General features: G+C 39.9%; 1 protein-coding gene across 1 annotated transcript in view; it reads right to left on the bottom strand.

Annotated features, from left to right (window-relative positions):
- Window positions 1–14,942, bottom strand: part of LOC142150615 (uncharacterized) — a 39,768-nt gene extending 24,826 nt beyond the window's left edge. Inside the window, exon 1 of the mRNA XM_075205815.1 lies at window positions 14,212–14,942. Coding sequence (XP_075061916.1) covers window positions 14,212–14,942 — 731 coding nt within the window. The remainder of the gene's footprint in view (window positions 1–14,211) is intronic.
- Window positions 14,943–27,971: the final 13,029 nt, after the last annotated feature.

Raw genomic sequence — 27,971 nt, 5'->3', positions numbered from 1 at the left:
GCACATCAGATACCTAGCAAAGAAAGCACAAACACAGCAGATTAGAACACTTCCATTGTCGTGTCTTAGCTTTTTGCCCAAAATTGTTTATGTATATGAACTGGGGGAGTGACAAGGGTGTAGTGGAGAATGCAGTGGGAGCAGTGTGTGACTCAGTCAGTGACAGGAGACATGAAAGGTGTGTAAATGTTCAGTAACAATGGTTGACGCCTTGGCGTGGCGTTAATGCTCACATGGAGGATACCCATGTGCTAATTCAACCTGCACGTGTGATTGAAACAGTATGGATGACAGGTAAGACTGTGTTCTCTGGGCCAGACAATACCAGAGGGATTGATGTTTTACATATTAATCACATTCCTGGTCTGAAGAAGTTGTCAAAGAGATACGAGACCCGCCATTACAGGGAGATAAATGTGGTGGATCATTTTTATAGCAGTTGCATTTTATTTACCAACATTTTAAGATTAACCTTAAAAATATCAAAGCCATGATGACCTTGTATCATCCTTCATAGGTAGAAATAAAGTAATACAATCTGGGAGGGGGGGGGGGGCACTACATGGCCTAGTTCTCAAGAGAAAAAGGAAATTAGACACACAACCTAGGCATACTCACCCCCAAAGGCCTCAACATACTTTAACCTGGGGACACTTCTCTGTAATTACTAAGAAATAGTTCTACTGCCCAATACCATTAGCACAAACCGTAGACACCTAATAATGTCTATTTTAGATTTTACTTCCAATCAGCTGTTTTCCCAAATACCAATCAATCAGAGACAGCTGTTATGATTTGCTGTCCGTTTATAATTCTCATTGTGCTATTAATTTAATATTCTAATAAAAAGGTAAACAGCATTCTATTTATCTGTTGTATCTCTTAAATTATTTTACTGTATCATCATCAGCTATTTTTATAGCACCACTAATTCCGCAGCGCTGTACAGAGAACTCACATCCGTCTCTGCTCAAATAGAGATTTCAGTCTAAATTCCCTAACACACATACACACACGCACTCAGACTAGGGTCAATGTAATAGTAGCCAATTGACCTACTAGTATGTTTTTGGCGTGTAGGAGGAAACCAGAGCACCCGGAGGAAACCCACGCAAACATGGGGGGAACATACAAACTCCACACAGATAAGGCCATGGTCGGGAATCGAACTCATGATCCCAGTGCTGTGAGGCAGAAGTGCTAACCACTAAGCCACCATGTTGAAAGATTACTACATGCATCTATCGCTCGTTTGGTAAAAAAAAAAAAAAGTTCTTCCTTACATTAACTTTCGGTCTTTTTCCCTCCAAAACGTGAAAATAATTGGTGGCGTGAAAATAACAGAGCACCGATCTGGTAAAACACTACAAATAAATAAAGCAGTGCCTATCTGTGCCTCCAGTGCCTCCTCTTCACCCCCTCCTTTGGCTCAGTGCCAGTTTAAAGTAGCCAGTGGTGACACCCTCCAAACATGCCCTCATATCAGCTAGCATGGACTCATCAATGGGCCTCTGACTATCCTCCGCTACCAGCTGTTCCCTAGCCCCTCCCTTTAACGTTTTCCAAACCAGAAACCCTTAGTAACATCACACTGACCCTGTAAGTTAGAGTAAATGGAGATTCCCACTAAGGCTGTGGACATGGCTACCTTAAACATACCCCACTGGAAACAGTCCCAGATAATGGCAGACCTACAGTGCTGCAGCCCTTTACCTCGCTGTCCTTGAAAGCCAACCAGTCTCTCCAAACTGCACCATACATCCTGTGCGTGGTTAGAGCCAGGGATTTTTCTGATATGCTAAGCCAGACAGACCATCTGCCAAACATAAGGGGGACATGGCACACTGGTAACTGTGGCATGGGGCGCCAGCCCTCTACACCTATCCCACTAAAACCTGGACAGGGAGTCAGCTATAGAATTCTCAACCCCCAAAACAAACAGCACGGAAAACAATATTAAAATGCAAACATCGCAGCACGAAATGAAGCAACAACCAAATAGTCGGGGAGGATGAGGCATATTGTTAATAGCCTGGACCACCCACATGTTGTCGCACCAAAATATTATTGATCTGTCCTGAAGGCTCTCCGTCCAGAGGCAGACAGCTATGTGACCTCTGTGGCCACACATAGGGAGAAGGAGGTGACCACGGCCACTAAAAAGAAAGGAGTCTGGTCTTGGGAAAGGGGCCAGCCACCAACCACACTACGTGTCCTGTGCTGGCATCTTTGGCCCACGGGGAACCTGAAAGAGGGAGTTGGAAGACGTGCATTGTAACATGGTTTTGTCCAGGAGACTGAAATAAGAAGTTTCTCAAGTTAAGATCCTTATTGAATCAGGCCCCATGTCCCTATCTTCCTGGTATATACTCTGTACTACACTATTTTTCTCCCTCTCCGCCACACCATTAAGTCACAGGTTTACAATGGTTCATTCTTAATGTGACCCATACATTTATCTCACCCCCTTCTCTCTGTGGTCTTGTGCACAAGAACTTGCTTTTACTCTATTTTTAGATTTATGTTTAAGGACAATTAAGTTTCTCCCACGTAGCGCTACAATGCATAATGTTTTCTGAAGTCAGATTATCTTCTGTGCTTTATATGTATCCATTTGATGTTCTGTCTTTAATCAACAGAAGCTGTTCCTATCTTTTGTAATCATTAAATTATTCACTAAATGTTTACTGTTCTATTTGAAAATGCAATTCAAATGTTGTTTTCTTTAAAATAAGAGTATATTTAGCTCTGTCTGTAAAGAATTACCATATATTTAAGCTGCACACTGGCCTGATGATTGCATAAAAAAACCTCCAATCAGCCGACATACAAACATTCTGTCAGATATCGTGTCACAACTAACAGCGCCTAATATCGTAACATACAAGCTATTCACGGAAATAACAGTTAGTAAATAGTCTTAAACAAAATCAGCTCTTGAAAGCCGTTTAATTCACAGTGTATGACTCTTCTTTATGATGATACATTTCATCCGGATCCTTATGAAAAGAAATCCCCCTCAGGGAGATGTACTCACCAGAAATAGGTAGTACATCAGCATGTATCACTCTCCTACGGACATTCCGTTTATGCCGTGAACTCCTCCACGAGCTGCGATCAGGATGACGCCCTCTATTGCAAACCCAATCATCAGGCACGGACAGAAGGGGGAGTGGTCGCGTCTCCCGTTCTTTCATCGATCCACGATCCTCTGTATTTAAATCACTCTTTTCCTTGAATGACCTCAGTAGATGAAATATATGTATGTATCCCGCAATCACTTGCCTCGGTTCAGGTATAGCGAATCCTCCATAGTATAGATCCACCGCATATGATATGAAACGGGGGATATAAGGAAATGCTAATAGTGCATTATCTTCTTATATAAAACAGTTTATTTAATAAAAAATAGACATACATAAAATACAATAAATGCTCCTCTCATCCGATGTACCCTTACCAACATAAGATGGTATATATGCAATATATATATGTCCTCAGAATCACCGGCAACTCACGGGAACAGCTATATAAGGTAAGGGATATGCACAGTGAACCTCCAGCCAACGCATTTCGATTCAGTATGGATCTTTCTCAAGGCTTATGGAGGGTGGGTTCTTAGTTACTATTTATACTAATGGGTAATCTTATCTGCAGGTGTTGTGTATGACCTGCATAAAAGTAATTCTCGTAGAGCCCGTGAATTAAGGCGGTTCATCCGATATACGCTACATGGAAAGGTAATAATATCAATCACCTTAAATAGTCTAAACAGCACATATGTATGAAATCATATATAAAAAGACATATTCTATAATTCCCAATGGTCTCAAAAGCTTAAAAAGGAAGGAACTGAGTTTATCCACGGGTGTGGTGTATAATCAGTACCCATAAAAATCCATGATGCAATATATCTATATGGACATATCCTTAATATAATCAATAAAATACACATATCCCAATGGTCTCAAAAGCTTAAAAAGGAAGGAACTGAGCTTATCCACGGGTGTGGTGTATAATCAGTACCCATAACAATCCATGATGCAATATATCTATATGGACATATCCTTAATATAATCAATAGAATACACACCCTATTTAAAATATGCAAACCAACGGCAATATATTATGCCAAGCCTCCATATATGTTAGGCATAATGAACAGAATAAAAAACAGATATTAAAACAAATATATAGAAAATGTGCAGAATCTGTTAAATAACACACATATAGTGGGGGAAAATCTGTATATTAGAATAACATTAAAAACCATTTAGTCTCAAAATCTTTATTAAGACCCCTAGGGATAAGAGAATCCATATGGTATATAATTCTCATTTCTGCTTGTGCTAGCTGTACTGCTGAGTCTTTTTTTCTCCAATCTCCCCATATCTTCTGTATCCCACAGAAAATTTTTATTCCTTTTGTGTCACAATTATGATGTTCCTTAAAATGTAACGATAGTGAGTGTTGTTCATAACCTTTTTTAATGTTTCTAATATGCTCGCTCCATCGTTCTCTAAGTTTTCTAGATGTTCTCCCAACATACTGTCTATTACAAGTGCATTCCACCACGTAAATACAGTTTGTAGTATTACACGTAATAAAATCTTTTATATTATGCACGTAATCTGCAACAGAGGATCTTACTTCTTCACATTTTTTCCCATTCCCCTTAACTGTACGACAGGATAGGCACATTCCACACCTAAAAAAACCTTGTGATTTAATGGTCATTTTCTGTTTTTGTTTCAAACAACTTTTTACTACATGGGTTTTGATGGTGGGAGCTCTTCTGTATATAAACTTGGGATATTGTTGAATGACCCCATTTAGCATCGGGTCTCTCATGAGGATAGGCCAATGGCCTTTTATGATTTTTTTGAACTCCTTTGAGTGTGAGCAATGTTGGGAGATGAATGGGATTCCCAAGTCTTTATATTTGGGATTCTTATCTTTTGTTTTAGGGATAAGCAATTGATCTCTATTAATCTTCTCAACTTGTTCATTCATTCGTTCTAGTTCTTTCCTATTGTACCCTTTTTCTATAAACTTGACTTTTAGTTCCTGTGATCAAAAGTTATACATTCAAATAGAAAAGGAATACAAATAGTGTAATATGTTCTGGATAAATGTAATCATAAGATAGTAGTAATACATATATAATGGGAAAAACAAATCAAACAGTGAAAATGAGATCATATTTATATAATTAACTGAACATTCACTCAATGAATTATTGTTCCCCTCTTTGATATTTAAATGAACATGAAAGTTTTAGTGCTGAATTAGTTTACCAAAGTGCTCGTGTAAATATCCTCTATAATCCCATAGTACTAATAGTGAATATATTAATATATATTAAACATTTGATACCACAGCACTGATAGAGAAAAATTGCACACATGACACCACAGTACTGATAGAAAAATAATTCACAGTAGTGTACTCTTATAATTATATGTATGATTGTTGGATTGCAATACTAGCTATATAAATATTACTAAGACAAGAATACAAACAATTATAAATCACAAAATCTGCAATCACTTCTGTATGGATCAATATATTCTAATGCATAATATAGTTACCTTACTCTGTAGATTTCTCCTTCAGTCTCTTTTCCTCATGCTCATTCTTACTGTTCCATCCTTCCAGGTCTCCAGCCACCAACTAACTAACACCAGCCTGATACAGCCTATTTATATTCATTCCTCCCCAATTCTCTTCAATAGTTTCTTGGATTACCAAAATGTATTCTCACACTATTTGTCCACAGATGAAATTTAAATTAGTCTCTCCAAAAATTAAATTATTTAATCACAGCAGCTTCAGTTTCTGGTGTAAACCTCCTTGACTTGTAAATGAGGTATAAACATTCCTAAGGTCACTTACAACAGAGGAGAATTGTAATTAGATCTTGGCTGGTGGTAACATCTTGCTTTCTAATTAGATCACAGCAGTCTCTGACATCCTGTTATGTCAACATATGGAACTTTTGTTTAAGATTCTCCTATTGTTTAGCCAGAGAGAGCCACAATCTTCTCTTTTGCTCAGTTTTAGCTAGTTTGAGGTGATTACTGACTCCACACATCTCATGTAGTCTATAATGTTTTAGAAACATAATAACTAATATTATTGTGAAGTATAATAATATACAGTGTCGGACTGGGGCATGAAGGGCCCACCGGGGGATATCATGGTAGGGGCCCACCAGAGGGGGCGTGGCCACCCACCTGTATGTATGACTTGAGGGGGCATGGTCAGCCCACGGAGCACATGGCTAGTGCCATATTGTAGCATATGAGAATGCAATGTATACAAATTACCCAAACACTAGTATTTGGTAAGTGAACAAAACAAATATGTGAACAGAGGGCTGGAGCACAACTTCTTAGATAGTGGTCAGATTAAACCCCCTTCCAAAGAAATCTCTAGATATAATTATTTCTCCACTTATTAAAATACCAGCTTAAAACTGGTATTATGCTGAGATCAGTGTTATTAAGTGGTGAACATATAATGAAACGAATAAATTTAGATATACTTTTTTACAGAGACTTTAACTAGTGGTTAATGTGGTTGGCGTAGGGGAGTAATGTAAAGAGAGTGCACTGTATTAACTAATTCATATTATCCCTGCTTATGTATGCCAAATTGTTATTTACATTCCAGTTCATTCATTACTTTTCTTTTAAAAATGTGATCATGATTATTTATCATTTTTTCTGTTAACATTCTACAACATATAAACAGTTTTCCAATGCTGGTAGAGAATCCGTTAAAACTAGAATGTGCCTGGTTCTCCCTGGGTTATCTATGGAATTTCTACATGTATGGCCACAATTAGGAAACACACCAGAGGAGAGGGATCTTATATCAGTTTGTGTGAAAGGGATATGGAAAATAATATTTACAACAAATGAACAGAAAGAAAAAAAAATAAGCAGTAAAGTCTTGTAATAATAATAAACATGATAAACAAGTATTATATCTATAATTCTACAGGAATCCATACATTTAAATTTCATTAATTTCTGTTTCTATATGGCGTTTTCTCTTTTACTCTCAAAAAGTGCCACATATGACTTTGTGTATTGAACAGATAAAATGTACTGTGGTTAAATGCAGTGAGACTTTAATCATTCAGCATACATAAGGGAGGACAAGACTTAAGAAAATGAGAGAAGTTAAACACTCTGACTTGCAGGAGAGCTAAATCTATCACAAGTTTTTGACAAGCTCTGTACCTTCCACACATATTATATAGTTCTTATCTTCGTGACCTGCTGTCATCAAGCCATAAATGTACTCAGTCTGCGGGATGCCTAGGGAGAATGGCCTCCTGGAGGAAAAACAGACAATCCGAACGGGGTTACGGCTTCTCATTTCATAGCTCTCCTATGCGTTCCACTGTGGAACGCACTGTGTTGCCTGATAAGGATGCCTGTTAGGGTCAAAATAGATCACTACTGTGTACCTGTTTCAATGCACTTCGCCAGGAATAGTAGCAGTTTGGGTCGCTGTCAGGATAGTAGAGGAACAGAAAGCCCTCAAACAAGTCAGAGCCCTTTACACATGTCCTCCGTATCGATTGAATTCTGACCCCGCCCCCTAGCAAAAGGGGGCGGGGCCATCGAACAGCGGGGCCTACCGGTGATTTTCCCGGGACCCCGCTGGGCCAGTCCGACGCTGATAATATATAAGAATACTGTGAAATTAGGATACAGGTCATACATTTACTAATAAGATACTCAGGTGTTTACTTCTCGGAAAAACTTGTGACAGCAGCCAATTTATTGGTTAGAGGGAGACCAGTGTCAGTATCTAATCTCTGAACATTCGCAATGAGTGCTGCCAGGATTTGAAGAAGTATCAATCATGTTCTATATATTTCATACATTTACCCAGTACTAGCTGAACATAATAAACAAAGAATCATACATGCATTTATGTTTAAGACAATGGCGGAATACGTTAAAATAAATATGGCCATATATTGTTTGAACGAATAATCTATAACAATAGGTTATATCAATTTGAATGATTTAGAAACATGTGAATATTGAAGAAGAGCTTCAGGAATTGATTATATGATATAGGGAAATAGTCCTAATTATTATATTTTCAATAGACACAAAAAAATATGAAATCAGATCAAATCAACTCTTCCCTTTGGCATTTTTATATGGTTCACTATTCTTCTTTCTGATACACCTTCTTGACTATCAATTGTAAATTATGTTACTGCTTTTAGACTAATTAGTGTTCAGTGGGGGGATTGAACATTTTAACATTACCAAAAGAATTATATACGTATTATATATTTATATTTCCCAGTATCTGAGTGGACCTCTACATATAATAAACACCACTTTCCTCTGCTTTGTATACATTAGTATGAAAATCAAGAAAGTAGCAGGGTAAGATCGTACTGGAGGATACACTGAGGTTGGTTGGGTCCTGGACTTATAAGTGTCACGATCTGCCCTCAGCTTATGTATTACATGCTGCTTTGCATGGCAGCTCCTGCCCTTTGTGTCCTATTATTGAATTGTATTGCAGCAGTACCTCTGATTACCAGAGGTGCTGCTATTATGCCTTTCTTGTTTGCCTTAGGGGTTAACTTGTTCACCAATTATCCCATGCACCTGGGTGTGGTTTTCCCTTTATATACCTGTCACTCCCAGCACACAGGGCTGGTTATTGTTGTCCAATCCTGTGATGTCCTTTCCTGTTGTCCAATCCTGATGTAATTTCCTGTTGTCCTTACCTGATTGTTGCTGGACATTCATGCTACTTTCTGCATCAGCTGGAACCTGGTATTTATCACTGCTCCTTATTACCTGTTGTTAATACCTCTCTGCAAATAAACACTGAGTGTTTTCACCAAATTCGTGACTCCTAGCTGTACTTCTGTTTGAGATCTGTGACAATAAGGAAGTGGAAGGTTTTAGAGATTCAAAGTAAGTTTTTTAAGGTGGATGACAAAGGAGGTAAGTAATAAAATTGGAGGTTCCCAAGGAGAAGTAACTGAGCACAAGAGGGCAAAATAGGATAGTTACAGCTTTGTTCAGCGAATTTTGACGGAACCTGTGCAAGTGTCCGATCTGCTCAGTAATATCACCTCACTGCTTCTACAGAACTATAAATACAGCTGCATTAGTGTGAGAAGCAGCAGTACTTTTTATGTACTTACAAAAGTACATAAAAATAAGAGAAGACCACCCGGCAGACCAATAGTTTCAGGTCTAGACAACCTAACAGAGAAAGCTAGTATATATGTTTACACCTATTTGAGAGAATTTTAATTCTTCTTGCCTTCATCTGTACAAAACACCTTAGATGTCCTTAGTAAAATGCAACATATCACGGTACATGAGAACACTTGGTTATGTACATGTGATATGGAGGCTCTATACACTAGTATTGACCATCAAAAAGATTTAGAAGCTGCCAGACAATTGTTTAAGTCCAAAGTGAGAAATGAACATAATAGCTTTGTTCTAAACCTATTAGGATTTGTCCTGACAAAGAACTTTTTTTACATTTGATGACAAATTCTTCTTACAGGTGAGGGGCACGGCAATAGGGACGACTTGTGCCCCAAGCTATGCCAATCTCTTCATTGGAGGGTGGGAAAGAGAGATAGTGTTCACCACTGAAAATGAGATCTACACACAGCATGTTGTTTTATGGTTAAGATTCATAGATGACATATTCCTCATTTGGGAAGGAGATGAGGAGATTCTCATAAGATTTATTAACCATCTAAATGTCAATCAAATTAATCTTAAACTCACTTTTGACATCAATTCTGACAAGATAACCTTTCTAGACCTTACAATTTCCGTTACAGATCAGAAAGAACTTTCTAGTGACATTTTTAGGAAGAAAACAGCAACAAACAGTATTCTCCACGCATCTAGCTCTGATTTCCCTTCTACAATTCGTAGTATCCCTAAAGGAGAATCTCTCCGTATGAGAAGAAACTGTGGTGATTTAGCTACTATTGAGAAAAGAGCTAAGGAGTTACGTGAAAGACTCCTGAAAAGAGGGTATAGCCATAATTCGATCAAAAAAGCATATAGAGAAACTAGAACTATTAAAAGAGATTCTTTAATCCTTCCACAAAGACAACATAAATCAGAAAATACAATCATTAGATTTGTTAGTACCTTCAACAATCAGTGGCAGCAAATTCAATCTATCCTACAAAAACATAATCACATCTTGAAATTAGATCCAGATCTTCAAGAGATAATGGGAAACAGAATACTTACCAGCTGGAGGAGATCGAAGAATCTACGTGACTTATTTGTACATAGTCATTTTCAGGACAATTCAAAACAGATGACAATTAGAAAACAATAACTGCATTTTACCCTTGTGGGAAATGTAAAGCCTGCAAGTATACAAAGAAGACCTACGAATTTGTGGACAAATTTGCTAATCGCCACACCATTAAAAGCTTTATTAATTGTGACACACAAGGTGTCATATATTGTCTCACCTGTCCTTGTGAGTTAAGCTATATCGGGATGACTAGCAGACCTTTTAAACATCGACTGCTAGAACATGTAGGCAACATTTGGAATGCCGAACAAGATACCAAGAGAATGAAAACTTTAACTTTAGTAGCCAGACATTTCTTAAAGGCACATAACAACAACGCAAAATACTTAGTAGCTTATGGAATGGAAAAAATAAATCTTGGAACTAGAGGTGGCGATATTAAACAGATGTTGTTGAAACATGACGCGAAAATAATCTTTTTAATGCGGACAATTAATCCTAAGGGATTAAATGACAACAATAATTATACATCTTTTCTCTGATTGATGGAGTGATATAATTAGATCCAAATGGATTATCATATGGACCCTCACTGTATTTCATTTGCTAATACTGATACATTTGGGTGGAACCGCAGCCATAATTAATTATGCAAGGGACCATTATACAGAATTTTTATTTGACTTTAACTGTCAATATTAATATATCTGGGTGGAACTATAGTTACATAATGAGTTATATATATAAAAATTCAATAAACTCTTAATGATTTAGTTACAATTATATATAATCTACACTATTTAGTGTCTTGTAGGGAAACATATATAAGAGTATACTTAATTTGAATTTATGTAATTGTTAAAATAAGAAAAATGTCATTATTATTATAATATAGTTTTTGTCACTTAATATCACATAAAACTAATATAAAGAACAAAAAAATGAAAAGTAATAAATTAAATAATATAAATAAAAACTAAAAATGTAAAAAATGTAAAAAAAATAAAATAATAATATATAAATTAAATATTAATTAATAATAAAAATAAAAAACAATGAATAATTAATTTAAAAAAATTAAATATAAAAATATTCAAAAATATTAACAATTATTGCACAAATTAATGAATATGTTATAACAAAATAACACACTATTAATATTAGTCACATCATCACTTACCTCACTTTGGATCTAACAATCCCTTATTATAGTTTCATTTGGATACTTTAATACCTTATCTTCAACACTTTTTGGCATCATAGCACATTATTTTCACTTTATTTTCTTTTTTGTTTTAATTTGATTCATAATTTTATTATGGTACATATCTGAATTCTATATCACCAAAAACAATATATAGATCTAACCCACTGATCTTTAGTGATCGTGATTAATTATGGCTTACTTGATCATCTATGATTAAGATCTGCTAGACCTAGTAGCAACTATAGTAAATCCCGTATTATTAAGCCGTATTATTAAGTTTATTTATTATTCCGTTCCTTATTATCGGCAATGCAATGCATTTGGACCAATAGAAATCCGAATGGGAGGAGTTGGGATTGTAACCATCAGAGATTGGCTGTATATTATGCCAATCACTTTGATAACACTCTTTCTGATAGGTGGAGACACCCTCACGTCATGAGGTTAGCCCCACACTGACAGTATTTATTAACTGTAAGAACAGTCTCTCGGCTTGCCTTGAATAAGCACACAGCGAAACGCGAGTCGTTCTATCGCTGGATGCACTAGATTATACTTGACCTTAGGGGAAAGAAGAAACGAGAAATTGCTCCAGCAAAACCAGAGATATTCTGGAGCTTTTTGTAGGCAGATAGTTAGCCGCCGCTGTATAATTGAAAGCTGTTTGAGAGTATAATTAATAATACTGGCGCCACTACCACTACATAACTGGAAGCTGATTGAGAGTATAACAAACAATACTGGCACTACCACTACATATCTAACAAATGAGACTATCTTTTACCTGATGGGGTAAATGTATCTAAGATGAATGGGAGCTAATTGAGAGACTAGCGAGTAATATTAATGTTACTGCTATATATAATCACGAGACCATCCACATCAGATGTGTAAAATAGAAACTATGACTCGCTCCAACAAATCCTAGTTAGTGTAGAGCCTTTCTAGGTAGATAGCAAATCATCTCCGTGTATTACTAAAGCTGATCAAGAGAATAGTGAATAACACTGGTGTCATTATCATATATGCATTTAATGAGATTATTCACAGCCAATGTATTTGGAGATATGAAATGTGGGTATTACTCTAACTCTATTATATATTATACTCCCCATTATATTAAGGCAAGTTACCTGGTGCACCCAGTCACTTTTAATTACACACATTGATTTTATTGAATATATACTTTTATATATCGCTGATTTAATCTAAACAATAAAAGTAACGTTTTAAAAGTTAATATCCTTTAATATTGAGAACCAATGTGCACCTATTTATTTCCATTCAACTTTGTTGAAGATTATACATGGCAAGGAGAGGACCTGGGAGGAGTGAGGGTGTTCTGTACACAGTACAGAGTAAGCATACAGTGCACATTGTTTTGCAGAGACGAAATTTCATTTTGCGGTTCAAGATGGCCATCGGCGCACTCTCGCTGTTGTTTGCTGTGTGGAAGGTGCACGACCATTTCCAGTCTGCATAAGGACCTGAGTTTTGCACCAGCTCAGAGCTGGAAGAGATTACGTCTCATCCTATACTTTAAATTGGATACATTTAAAACCTCCATATTGAACTCCAAACAATGTAATAAAAAGGTTGACAGACAAATAATCGTCACATGGAATTTTCAAAAAATCCTTTATTTCTAAGGCACTAGAACGAGTTTGACAACCAGCAAAATAAAATAAAATGTACGTGAGCAATAAAATTGTATACGTACAAGCAGCAAGCTTACACTATTATACCCTGTAAAATAACATAAAGAAAACACTTGGAAAGAGGGACTTGCGTGGGTGACAGCAGTATAGAGATGGTAATGGAGGCCAAAGGAGCTGATACCATCACAGAGGGAAGAATTATAGAGGGAGAGGAGCAGGGGGACGAGAACAGATTACTGGGGGATGGTGACAGGTAGTGGCAGAGGAGGGAAAATAGAGACAGAACTAGAGACCCATAAGGAGTAGATGGTGAGTAGCAGTTGAACCATATAAGGGCAGTTTCACAGAAGCTAATGAAGAGAAGGGATTGCTGGAGGAGAGGGTGGTCAATGGTGTCTAGTTGTGCAGAGGTCTAGAAAGATAAGCAGGATGAAAAAACACTTAGATGGGACCTTAGTGAGGGTGGCTTCATTGGAGTTGAGGGGATAAAAACCAGATTGAAGAGGATCAAAAAGGGGAGTGGGAGGAAACGAAGATAGAGATATGGTTGTAGCCCCTATTACCAGTCCCTCTCATGATTATTTAATCGGTTTGCAGAGTGAATCGAATGCACTTTGTAAATTACCTCCACTGTGTGTAAGTGACATGGACACTTTAAATGTGCTACTGGTTTAAAATAAGAACATAATAAAAAACATTCAACTTCATTAGTATCTTAATAAACCACATGACACCTTGGGACTTCTTTGTCATTGATGGTTGGTATACAGTTGCTCTCAATTACAGGGAGACCATCCCAGGGGAAAAATTCCTAAGTCTCAATGTTAGACGTTCCAGTCTAAAAAATATTTGATTTTACATACATTTGCCACATCCAGTAAATAAAAATTGATTCTCTCCTTTGTGAATATTATAATGATTAAACAAGTTAACTTGTCTATGAAATACATGCTCTATTCGGAAACAAGTGACTTCCTTGTGTGACTTCTCTGGTGCGTAAGAAGTGTTATCTTTTGTTTAAAACATTTGTTACATTCAGAGCATATAAATGGTTTCTCTCCTGTGTGGCTTCTCTGATGACTAACAAGGTGTGAATCAGTGTTAAAACACTTGCTACATTTAGAACATGAAAAGGGCTTCTCTCCAGTGTGAATCATGTGGTGTCTAACAAGGTGTGACTTCTGTTTAAAACATTTGTTACATTCAGAGCATGAAAATGGTTTTTCTCCTGTGTGAATCCTCTGGTGCATGATTAATTTTGAATTGGTACGAAAATGTTTGTTACATTCAGAGCATGAATATGGTTTTTCTCCTGTGTGAAACCTCTGGTGCAGGATTAAGTGTGAATTGGTCCCAAAACATTTACTACATTCGGAGCATGAAAATGACTTCTCTCCAGTGTGACTCCTCTGGTGACTAATAAGGTGTGATTTCTGTTTAAAACATTTACTACACTCGGAGCATGAAAATGATTTCTCTCCAGTGTGAATCCTCTGGTGACTAATAAGGTGTGATTTCTGTTTAAAACATTTACTACATTCAGAACATGAAAATGGGTTTTCTCCTGTGTGGATCCTCTGATGTGTAACAAGATCTGACTTATGAGTAAAACACTTGTTACATTCAGAGCAACTAAACATTTTTTCTCCTGTGTGACTCCTCTGGTGTAGGATTAATTTTGAATTGGCACTAAAACATTTACTACATTCAGAACATGAAAATGGCTTTTCGTCTGTGTGAATCCTCTGGTGTATGATCAGGTTTGACTTCCGTGTAAACATTTTATCACACTCAGAGCATTAATATGGCCTCTGTCCTGTGAGACTCATTGTGTGTTTATTAAGTTACAAGCTATAGAAGGCTGCTTCTATTCAGAAAATGAAAATAGCTTTTGTGAATCCTCAAGTTTTATAAGAGCTGACTTCTGTAGTGGATATGACTTGTGGGTGACTCAGATATTCAGTATAGAATGTCGTTCTATGGGTGTCCTCTTCTGCTGCTAGAGGGAATCCTGCTCATTAATCCACCTGTTGAAAAAATAAATATATTTTATACCAAAATTATATGAATGTACATTTTACACGTTGTTTGTAAGCTGTTGACAATGGATTGTACATAATTAAGAAATTTTGATTATTTCATCTTGGAATACATTCTGATTTCAGACACATATATAGTAAAAAGGAAATATCAGAACAAAAAGGCGCCTAGTAGTGCAGTAATTTCTAAATCATAACTGACAACGTCCCAAAATATGCTCAAAATGTGAATTAGCCTCATACCAATGTGCATAACATGAACCAGGTTTATCTGATTATCTCTGGAGAGATTCCAAAGCTCCTTGCTAAGGTGGACTCCAGATCAAAAGTTATACATTCAAAAAGAAAAGGAATACAAATAGTGTAATATGTTCTGGATTAATGTAATCATAAAATAGAAGTGATACATACACAATGGAAAAAACAAATCCTGTGTATCTAATTTATAAAAGATTATATGGGGAATCAAACAGTGAAAATGAGATCATATTTGTATAAATAACTGAACATTCACTCAATGAATCATTGTTTCCCTCTTTGATATTTAAATGAACATAAAAAGTTTTAGTGCTGAATTAGTTTACCAAAGTGCTCATGAAAATATCCTATATAATCCCATAGTACTAATAGTGAATATATCAATATATATTATACATTTGATACCACAGCACTGATAGAGAAAACTTGCACACATGACACCACAGCACTGATAGAAAAATAATTCACAGTAGTGTACTCTTAATATTATGTTTATGATTGTTAGATTGCAATAATAGCTATATAAATATTACTAAGACAAGAATACAAACAATTATAAATCACAAAATCAGCAAGCACTTGTGTAAGGATCAGTACATTCTAATGCATAATATAGTTACCTTACTCTGTAGATTTCTCCTTCAGTCTCTTTTCCTCGTGCTCATTCTTACTGTTCCATCCTTCCAGGTCTTCAGCCACCAACTAACTAACACCAGCCTGATACAACCTATTTATATGCATTACTCCCCATCTCTGTCTTAAATAGTTCCCGGGATGACCAAAACTTATTCTCACACTATTTGTCTTCTGGTGAAATTTAAATTAGTCTCTCATAAAATTAAATTATTTAATCAGAGCAGCTTCAGTTTCTGGTGTATACCTCCTTGACATGTAAATGAGATATAAACATTCCTAAGGTCACTTACTAAAAGGAGAATTGTAATTAGATCTTGGCAGGTGATAACATCTTGCTTTCTAATTAGATCACAGCAGTCTCTGACATCCTGTTATGTCAACAAATGGAACTTTTGTTTAAGATTCTCCTATTGTTTAGGCAGAGAGAGCCATAATCTTCTCTTTTGTTCAGTTTTAGCTAGTTTGAGGTGATTACTGACTCCACACATCTTATGTAGTCTATAATGTTTTAGAAACATAAGAACTAATATTATTGTGAAGTATAATAATATATAAGAATACTGTGAAATTAGGATACAGGACATAAATTTACTAATAAGATACTCAGGTGTTTACCTCTCGGAAAAACTTGTGACAGCAGCCAATTTATTGGTTAGAGGGAGACCAGTGTCAGTATCTAATCTCTGAACATTTGGAACGAGTGCTGCCAGGATTTGAAGAAGTATCAATCATATTCTATATATTTCATACATTTACCCTGTACTAGCTGAACAGAATAAACAAAGAATCATACATGCATTTATGTTTAAGACAATGGCGGAATACGTTAAAATAAATATGGCCATATATTGTTTGAACGAATAATCTATAAAAATAGTTTATAACAATTTGAATGATTTAGAAACATGTGAATATTGAAGAAGAGCTTCAGGAATTGATTATATGATATAGGGAAATAGTCCTAATTATTATATTTTTAATTGACACAAAAAAATATTAAATCAGATCAAATCAATTCTTCCCTTTGGCATTTTTATATGGTTCACTATTCTTCTTTCTGATACACCTTCTTGACTATCAATTGTAAATTATGTTACTGCTTTTAGACTAATTAATGTTCAGTGGGGGATTGAACATTTTAACATTACCAAAAGAATTCTATAAGTTTTATATTTTTATATTTCCCGGTATAAGAGTGGGGCTCTACATATAATAAACAGCACTTTCCTCTGCTTTGTATACATTAGTATGAAGATCAAGAAAGTAGCAGGGTAAGATCGTACTGGAGGATACACTAAGTTTGGATGGGTCCTGGACCTATAGGAAAGTGGAGCATTTTAGGTATTCAAAGTAAGCTTTTTAATATGGATGACAAAGGGGATAAGTAATAAAATTAGAGGTTCCCAAAGAGAAGGAACTGAGCACAGGAGGGCAAAATAGTCAATGTTGGGTGGAAGGGAGACAGATGGGCTAATTACCAGAGAAGCTGAATGTTTGCAGATTCACGAAAAGGAGTAAACATATCAATCTGCGAAATATTGAAGTCGACGATATTCAGTGACTTTGTGGCAGGATTTAAAATGGCAATGTCTTCAAAGGCAAGTTTTGTCACACGCCAGTCCCATAAACAGGTACCCACTATGTTACTTTCCTCTTGTAAGTGGTGATTGAACCTACTTCTTTGTTCTGAGACTTGACTTTAACACATGTGCTCCTTGTTAATTTGTTTTGGGCCTCCTCCCTATTCTCATTGGTTCTGGTATTTTGGAGCACTATTTAAACCTCCCATGGTTCTCTGTTCTTTGTCTGTTCTTCGTGTTATCCACTCAGTATGAAGATTTGACTTCCATAGATCTGACTTACCTATTATCCGTTGAACGTCTGGAATCAGCTGTACTCTTCACTGCTACTGTTTGTTTCACCTGGACTCATAATAGCGGTTGAACAACTCGTCTTGTAGCACCTTGTTCGGTCCAGCTGTTTTAACACTGTTATTGCCTCACTATCAGGACTACTACCAAATTGCTTACCACTTGTAGTTCCACGAACTGCTCAGCTACAATTCCCTTCTTCGCTACTCCTAGGTAACGAACTGTTTGATATACCTGATATCCCTGTATTCATCTCTGCTGCTTGGGATTGTTATCTGTGAATCAACGGGTTCAACGCTTTTGCCTTTTCTACAACAGGAATTACCACTATGCCAGTAACTCCCCTGCTACGTTGAATTATCTTCGTTTACGGATCAGCTAGTTCTAAACTATCATTCTGTTCGAACTGTCTCTGTATTAGTGATTCGCCTTCTATGCTGTGAGTTATTAATATTGGATCTAGCTATTCTCCCTCCGTCATCTTCAGCGTTGAACTGTTGCTCTGCTCACTCCCTGCAGTTGTCAAGGGTTACCAACTATGAAGTAGCGTGTTGTGACTCATCACTTCACCCTGACCAAGTTGCTGTGTGTTCAGTCTTTGCCGTTATCTCAAGTTATCCTATCATTCAATTATACCAGTATCCATTACTATTACTTGGCAGCACCCCCTAGTCTGTAGCTACTATTTCTCAGTACTACTGCTACCTGTGTTACCAGTGAGCTATGAACTTTTAACTCTTGTATTTGAATTCTCTTGTTTATCCATCGTGTCTAAAACTCCACTACCATCTGCCAGCACTCGTTTGGGAGACCGCGACCTGCGGGACAGGAGCAGTGAAGTCCATATTCCCTTGTGGGGATCACTGGCAAAGACCTCCTACCCATTAGACTCCACACTAATGGGCGAGGTCCATCTCGGCAGAGACAAGGGATCTATTAATTCATTCAGAGTCATGACAGCCGGTAATGACATTGCCATTTTAAATCTGCCCTGTAAAGTCTGCAAGAATTGGCGATTTTCAGAATGTGTGGATTGATACATTTACCCCCAGGGCAATTACAGCCTTGCTCAGAGAATTTTGTTTGATGATTCATAGAAAATGCACCGTAAGGGGCGTGGCCTGGACGCCATAGTAGCTGGCAGCATTTTCTAAGAGCTCCTCGATCCACTCTAGGAAAAACCCTCTTTCCCTTAAAATACCCGTATTCTGGCTGGCCAAATCGGGTCCTGGTGGAACTGGGAGGCGTTAGAGTGCACTTGGGCTCAAGTGTGACTGCTGGACCCGTCGGACGGAAAGATAGTACGCTGTGGACATCGGAACCCGGCCGGGTTGCATCTTCCCTGTAAATAGCCCCTCTCCTGCTGTACAACTTACCGGCAAACGAGCCTCCGCCGGGGTCAGGACATCGCTGGTCGCCTTAGTTAGTGCGGGGGCCTAATTCCGGTTCAGAAGCCTGGGCCTCAGGTAACAACTGTAATATGCTAAGACATTCAGCGCTATCTGGTTCTCACGAAACACAAGAATAGGTGCAGATAAACTCCACCTTAATCACAATGCAAACTTGTTCAGCCCTTCATTAACAAGTATTGTAGAACAGTTCATATATTCGTCTCTATCTTGCAGAGATGTTAATGATGATCTTTTCACATCATAAGTAGTTTATTTCAAAGAAATAAGCACCTCCCCATCACCTTCGTGGTAATAATATAAGATGGACTCCTACCAGATTGTAGAATAATGTGAGCTTGTAAGTATTTAGAGGACTTCTCCCAACTTAGAATTCCTGTATAACAAATATCTCGCTGTTCATCTCCTCTCCAACATGGATGACATCAGTTCCAATTCACAAAAGGGAAATAAACAGAATCTGGCGTGATATCGTTTAAATTTTCCAAAATGTATTAAAACTACACATAAAATCACAATAATAAGTGAATACTCCTACCAGAGATATGGTCTTTATCGCATATAGGGAAGAAATCAGATGTTATTGATCCCGGGCTATTTTTCTTCACTTTTATGCCATACAGTCAATATCTAGCAAGCTGTTAAAATGTCTTCATAAATCAGTCATACCGCTCCGACGTGTTTCAACCGTCTTGCGGTATTTGTCAAGGAGATATGACTGATCCTAAAACCCATAGCTACTTAAACCGGATGTAGCCAATCCGGAATAGTTATGATATCAATATGTCACGCTATGTTAAATATAAATGAAATTGTATATTCGATGTGCTAAATAATGCAATATGTTCCGATGGGCATAAAATGAGACATAAAATACAATTCAGATATCTACATCTCTTAAAAATAATAAATCCATCGTAACTAAACCGGATATGGCGTATCAATATCAGTGGGAATCTTGGGAAATGTAGTTCACACTTCATACAGGGCTCCAAATGTCAAAATTCGGATGTGACGTATCGCTACTAGCCCTCACTGATATCAATATAATCCACAGTGCATGATATATATCGCTAATACATCTGACATATTGGGTAGAAATATACATTAAATATAAAACATAAAACATAATTTCATGACTTTATGCACTGTAGAACTCAGATCACCAAAAGTGGCGTATCAATACCAGAGCTTAATGTTGTAATGCAGTCTATAATGTGTAACATACATCGTCAAACCATCTGATATATTCAGTTAGGATTTACAATAAATATAGAACACAATATCATGACTGTCAAGTGTATATAACCGAAAGAGAAAGGGGCACGGCTTTTTGACTCTAGAAGTGAAGTGAGGGATTGAGGAGGACTCCTGAGATACTCCCCAAGAGAGTTGCTGATCGCCCAGCGCTGCTCCTGACATCCCCTTGGAGCCACCGAGGCTGTTCACTGCTCTCTTCAGTGAAACGTATTCAGAGTGGGAACTGTGACCAGGATTGGCTGATCATCCTGACAGCGCTGCGCTACAGGTCAGTCTGGGGCTTTCAGAGAGGGATCTACATTCAACTTGATACCAAGGATCCCCACAGTTGAAAAGTTTACTGAATGCCTGTGTTGCCTGTGTAGCTTATGCCAAGCTGAGAGTAAAATTATCCACCCCAGCCTCTATTATCTACCTGCTGCAGATCCTGATCAGCTAAAATCAAAATCATCTGCTTTACTCAGTTGCTCCAACACTTTCAGTACCCAGGCTGTAATTTATCTATAGACCCACTATCAGTCCTATTTGCTGCGGGTTGCCGCCATCTAGTGGTCATATGTTTTATTGCAATGTATTGACTGGGTGACAGCTGCCAGATGACAGTGAATCCAGTTTTAGCTAATATTCGCATGTAAATTACCAGATGTTCTGACCACCGCCCGCATGTGTCCTACTATACGAGATTGAGCACGACTAAATCATAGGATCAAACCTCATGTTGTGTCAATAGTGTAACGTGGAAGGATCACCCGGTAATTAACTGACCTCCTTATCTATAACAATATAGAGCTCCGTCTGGTTACCTCCCTCCAGAGCTTCTGCAAAGTTGAGTCTGCATATCTGATTGACACTCCCATTAAACTAAGTGCCCTGACAATGTACCCAGATGGCTCCAAGAAGGATCAAAAAGCTTAACCCGCCTAGCACAACTGCGCAGCTTCCCTTCTTTAGACAAAACAAACAGCGATCTATGTCCCCCCTTTGGGAAGCGGGGAGTGGACGGGGTGATCACTCTGAACAGCTGGATATTACCTTGACATCTACCCCACCTTCTGAGTCCCCTATTCGTATGACCGATCCTAAGGCACCGATTTTGCTTAAGTCAATGCAATCCTTATTACCTTCTTTGAAAGCCGACTTATCATCGGAACTGAGAGCCTCCATGAAAGCCATTCAAGCAGAGGTGGCTGCATTAGGTTCCAGGATGGTCCAGCTAGAGAACAAGTCAGAAGAGGTGGTCTCCTCACATAATGAGCTAATTACATCTCATGAACAACTGGGGGCAGAGGTTGCCACCATGAGGGATAAGATGGAGGATATGGAGGATAGATCGCGTCGCAACAACCTCAAAATTCGGGGAATACCAGAGCAGATCTCAAATGCAGATTTACCATCCTTTGCCACAAATCTGTTTCAGAAACTTCTCCCTTCTGCTTCCATATTAGACTTAAACATTGACCGCATACACTGGCTCCCTAAAAATAAGAGAGTTCCAGACACCGTTCCCAGAGATACCTTATTATACATCCACTTCTTCCATATTCAGGAACGTATCCTGCGGGCAGCCAGGGAAGCAGAGGGCACAGATCTCCTACAGGACATTCAAGTGTTCCCAGATTTTTCCCAACACACGGTGGCGAAGCGAAGAGCTTTCCAATCAGTCACTAGAGCTCTAAGAAGTAATGATATTTCCTACAGATGGGGGTTCCCAGTGAAACCATTAATCTACAGACACAACGTGCTACATATCATAAACTCAGTAGAGAATCTCCGTCTCGGGAGGAACTCCCTAGTTCGGTTTGAGCTCTTTCTTATTTGGACTGAGACCCAAGTACACATTCTTCCTCTGATAATGAAAATAGTCGGTCAGAGCTATACAAACTCTCCGGGGACTCTTCTCCTTAAAGACAATACAGAAAGATCCGTTGGAGCAAGTACTTATCAAGTCCATCCGACTATTTCTGGGCTAAACTTACATTTATTCTCTAACAACCCTCTGACCCACAAACCAAACTACATTGTGAACACATTTAGTTCCACTAATAACTTTTTCTATTTTAATCTGTTAGATTCAATATACACTCTGATACACTTATCATTATATAAAGTGCTGTGGAATATGTTAATGCTGTATAAATCAAAGTTTCTATTAACAATTGTCTGTAAAGTAACATATGTAACTAACCCCTAACCCTCTAACTACCGCCGCCTCTTCGCCACCTTCAGCACTCTCCTGGCCCCCTCCCCCCCCTCCCTCCTCCCTGACTGCCTCCGATTTCGCCTCCTTCTTCTCCTCTAAAATCAAGGCCATCCGACTTGAAATCTCCTCCTCCACTCTCTCTTCCACCCCTCCCACTCTTCCGTCCTCCCCCTCCCTCCTGTTATTATTCTACTATTTATATGCATTTATCTTGTTTTTCCTGATTTTATATTTACCAGCAACTACTTTTACCTGTTATTTTTCTTGCCTATTTCCATTGTCCTTATTACCTCTCCTTCTGTTATTCCTTGTCTTCCACGCCCTAATTGGTTGTTGTCCTCCATCTTGCTATTGTCTCCCTGCTTATTCTTACCTGTTATCCGCTGTCCTTATTATCTTACTGTTCTGCTATCATTCTTACCTGTTTTCATTGTTCTTATTATCTCACTGTACTGTTGTTCCAAGCCCTCCATGCCCTAATTCGTTATTGTCTTCCACCTTGTCATTGTCTTCCTGCCATTGTTCTTACCTGTTTTTCACTGTCCCCACTATCTCACTGTTCTGTTACTCTCTCTCCCTACTATGCCTCCCCGCTCTCACTCCATACCCATACTCTCCCCCCGCCCTACCTCTCCCGTTCCTCCCCGCCCTCCCCCGTGCGCTGCTCATCTTGCTAACCTCATCCCCATTTCCCCCCTCTCTTCTCCCCCTTTCTTCTGTGCCCTCTGGAATGCCAGATCCGTCCGCAACAAGCTAACTACTATCCACAACCTCTTTCGATCCAACTCCTTTAACCTTCTTGCCGTTACTGAAACCTGGCTCTCCGATTCTGATACTACTTCCCCCGCTGCCCTCTCCTATGGTGGCCTCTCCTTCACCCACTCCGCCAGGCCTGGTGCCCGCCCAGGCGGTGGAGTGGGCCTCCTCCTCTCCTCCACCTGTACTTTTCGTGTCATTCCCCCTGAACCCTCCCTCTCCTTCTCCTCCTTTGAAGCTCACTCTATCCGCCTCTTCTACCCCATCCACCTCCGCGTCAATGTCATCTACCGCCCCCCTGGCCCCACCTCCCTCTTCCTTGACAACTTTGCTAGCTGGCTTCCTCACCACCTCTCCTCCGATCTCCCCTCAATCATTCTCGGTGACTTTAACATCCCCATCAACAACCCCACCTACCCTGCTTCCAGCAAACTGCTCACCCTCTCTTCCTCCCTTGGTCTAACCCAATGGACCTCCACCTCTACCCACTGCCTTGGTCACTCCCTTGATCTTGTCTTCTCCTACCTATGTAGTCTCTCCGACTTCTCCATCTCTCTCTTTCCTCTATCCGACCACCATCTCCTCTCCTTCTCTCTCTCCTCTTCTCCTGCTCCCCTCCCCCTGCCCAAACCTACTCTGTCCAAACGCAACCTCGACACTCTTGACCCTGCCTCTCTGTTCTCCTCTCTCGATAACCTCCTTTCTCCCCTTTCCTCCCAGGCCTGCCCCAACCAGGCGGTCTCCCTCTAGAATCACACCCTCACCTCCGCTCTGGACGCGGTCACCCCTGCCCACTCCGTCCACCCCCGCTGCTCCAAACCCCAACCCTGGCACTCCAAATTTACCCGCTTCCTCCAAAAATGCTCCCGTACCGCCGAACGTCATTGGAGAAAATCCCGCTCCCTGGCTGACTTCCTCCACTTTAAATTTATTCTTTCATCCTACAGCTCTGCCCTCTCACTCGCTAAACAATCTTTCTTTAAATCTCGCATCTCTTCCCAGTCCTCTAACCCCCGCCACCTCATCGCCACCTTCAGCACTCTCCTGGCCCCCTCCCCCCCTCCCTCCTCCCTGACTGCCTCCGATTTCGCCTCCTTCTTCTCTAAAATCAAGGCCATCCGACTTGAAATCTCCTCTTCCACTCTCTCTTCCACCCCTCCCACTCTTCTGTCCTCCCCCAACCACCTTTTCCTCCACTCCTTCCGCCCCACCATCGGCGAGGAAGTTCATTCTCTTATTTCATCCCCCCCCACTACCTGTCCCCTGAATCCCATTCCCTCCCACCTTCTTCGGTCCCTTTCCCCCACCACCTGCTCCCACCTCGCTCACCTCTTTAATCTCTCCCTCTCCACTGGCATCTTCCCCTCCTCTTTCAAACATGCTCTTGTATCCCCCATTCTTAAGAAACCTAATCTTGACCCCACTTCTCTCTCGAACTATCGCCCCATATCTCTTCTCCCCTTTGCCTCCAAAATTCTCGAGAGGCTCGTCTTCAGCCGTCTCACCTCCTACCTTTCTGAACACTCCCTCCTTAATCATCTCCAGTCTGGTTTCCGCCCCCACTGAAACTGCCCTGGCTAAAGTCACCAATGACCTCCTCTCTGCTAAAGCCAGAGGCCACTTCTCCCTTCTCATCCTCCTTGACCTCTCTGCAGCCTTTGACACCGTTGACCACCCCCTCCTCCTTCACACTCTCCAGTCTTTCGGCCTCTCCGGCCCAGTCCTGTCCTGGTTCACCTCTTACCTTACTCACCGATCCTTCTCTGTCACCACCTCTGGGTCTCTCTCCCCCCAGTCCACCCTTCCAGTTGGGGTCCCTCAGGACCCTTACTCTTCTCTATATACACCTCCTCCCTGGGTGAACTCATCAGCTCCTTTGGCTTCAGCTACCACCTTTACGCTGATGACACTCAACTATACCTCTCCTCTCCTGATCTCTCTCCCTCCCTCCTCTCTAGGATGTCCGCCTGCCTCTCTGCCATCTCCTCCTGGATGTCCTCTCGATTCCTCAAACTTAACCTTGCCAAAACTGAGCTCATAGTTATTCCTCCCTCTGATACCTCATCCCCTTCTGACCTCTCCATCACTGTCGACAACACCTCTATCTCCCCTGTCCCCCAACTTCGCTGCCTTGGTGTCATCCTCGACTCCTCTCTCTCCTTTGGCCCCCACATCCTCTCTCTTGCTAAATCCTGCCGCTTCCAGCTGTGTAACATCGCTCGCATCCTGCCCTTCCTCTCCCAAGATGCCACCAAATGCCTTATCCACTCACTGATCATCTCCCGCCTGGACTACTGCAACCTCCTCCTCAATGGCCTCCCCCACTCTCATCTCGATCCCCTTCGATTAGTTCTTAACGCTGCCGCTAGGCTTATTTTCCTTTCTCGCTGCTCCTCTTCTGTCTCCCCCCTCTACCTAGCCCTTCACTGGCTCCCATTCCCCTTCAGAATCCTCTTTAAGCTCCTCACACTCACCTACAAGGCCCTCACCAACTCCACTGCGCCATACATCTCCACCCTCCTCTCTATTCATGCTCCATCCCGCCCTCTCCATTCTGCCTCTGACCGTCGCCTCTCTTCCCCCCTTATAACCTCCTCCCAGGCGCGTATCCAAGACTTCGCCCGCGCTGCCCCCCTCCACTGGAACAAGCTCCCTCCCTCCATCAGAATTTCCCCTAATCTGTCCAGTTTCAAACGGGCCCTAAAAACTCATCTTTTTCTTAAAGCCTTTCTGTCTCTCACTTAACTTCCTACCTTATCTTCTGCCTTTGTCCCCCTACTCTCCCTCTCTCCCCTGCATCTCTGTCTGTCCACCCCTCCACTTAGATTGTACGCTCCTCTGAGCAGGGCCTTCTCTCCTCTTGTTTCCACCACTTCTAACTCTGGTATCCAGCTACTTAGTTCCCCTCCTCCTTGAGGGTCCTCCACCCCATGTCCACTCTCCCTCCCTCCTCCCCCTGGGGGTCTCCCTGTCTTCTGAGCCCTCCTTCTTGGGCCCTCTTCTTGGGCGGATCCTGCTTCCCCCTTCCCCGACCTCTCTAGCTGTGCATTGAGCTTATTGAGTTACTGTGCTTACTCTTAACTGTACTGTGCTGTCTCCCATTGTATTGTAATTTGTTTGTCCCTGTTTGACGCTACGGACACCTTGTGGCGCCTTATAAATAAAAATAAATAATAATAATAATGCCAAATGTTTACATTTCAGTACAGATTGAACAATTCATAGTTAATACATTTGCTGTATATTAATATGGATAACTGGTGTTTGTGGGTATTTTTGTTGTTGGGTGCCAGATTGTCAGCCCTGCATCAAATATCAACTCTGTTTCCAGCTTCTAAAATGCATAAGAATGTAAAATATTTACTAACAATGAAAAAATATATTAATTCCAAAAATAAAAAATAATCTGCACATTCATCCACATCTCAATCTTTATGCATCATCAAGTGTTATGGAGGCAGCTGTTGTACATGTTTTGCAGAGAGGATATTTCATCTTTCAGTTCAAGATGGCCATCGGCACACTCTCGCTGTTGTTTTATGTGTGGAAGGTGCACGACCATTTACAGTCTAAATAAAGACCTGAGTTTTGCACCAGCTGAGAGCTGGAAGAGATTACGTCTCATGCTGTACTTTAAATTGGATACATTTTAAACCTCCATATTGAACTTAAACAATGTAATAATAAGGTTGATTGACAAAAACTCGTCACTTGAAATATTAAAAAAAAATCCTTTATTTCTAAGGCACCAGAACAGATTGGACAACCAGCAAAATAAAATAATATGTACATGAGCAATAAAATTGTATATGTACAGGCAGCAAGCTTACACTATTATACCCTGTAAAATAACATAAAGAAAACACTTGGAAAGAGGGACTTGCGTGGGTGTCAGCAGCATAGAGATGGTAATGGAGGCCAAAGGAGCTGATACCATCACAGAGGGAAGAATTATAGAGGGAGAGGAGGGGGACGAGAACAGATTATTGGGGGACGGTGACAGGTAGTGGCAGAGAAGGGGAAAATAGAGACAGAACTAGAGACCCATAAGGAGTGGATGGTGAGTAGCACTTGAACCATATAAGGGCAGTTTCACAGAAGCTGATGAAGAGGAGAGTTTACTGGAGGAGAGGATGGTCAATGGTGTCTAGTTGTGCAGAGGTCTAGAAAGATAAGCAGGATAAAAAAACACTTAGATGGGACCTTAGTGAGGGTGGCTTCATTGGAGTGGAGGGGATAAAAACCAGATTGAAGAGGATCAAAAAGGGGAGTGGGAGGAAACGAAGATAGAGATATGGTTGTAGCCCCTATTACCAGTCCCTCACATGATTATTTAATCGGTTTGCAGAGTGAATCGAATGCACTTTGTAAATTACCTCCA

This window comes from Mixophyes fleayi, chromosome 4 (assembly GCF_038048845.1).
Source record: "Mixophyes fleayi isolate aMixFle1 chromosome 4, aMixFle1.hap1, whole genome shotgun sequence".
Classification (NCBI taxonomy): domain Eukaryota; kingdom Metazoa; phylum Chordata; class Amphibia; order Anura; family Limnodynastidae; genus Mixophyes; species Mixophyes fleayi.
Note: the sequence above shows the minus strand (reverse complement) of the source record. Positions and strands in the feature narration are given on the sequence as shown.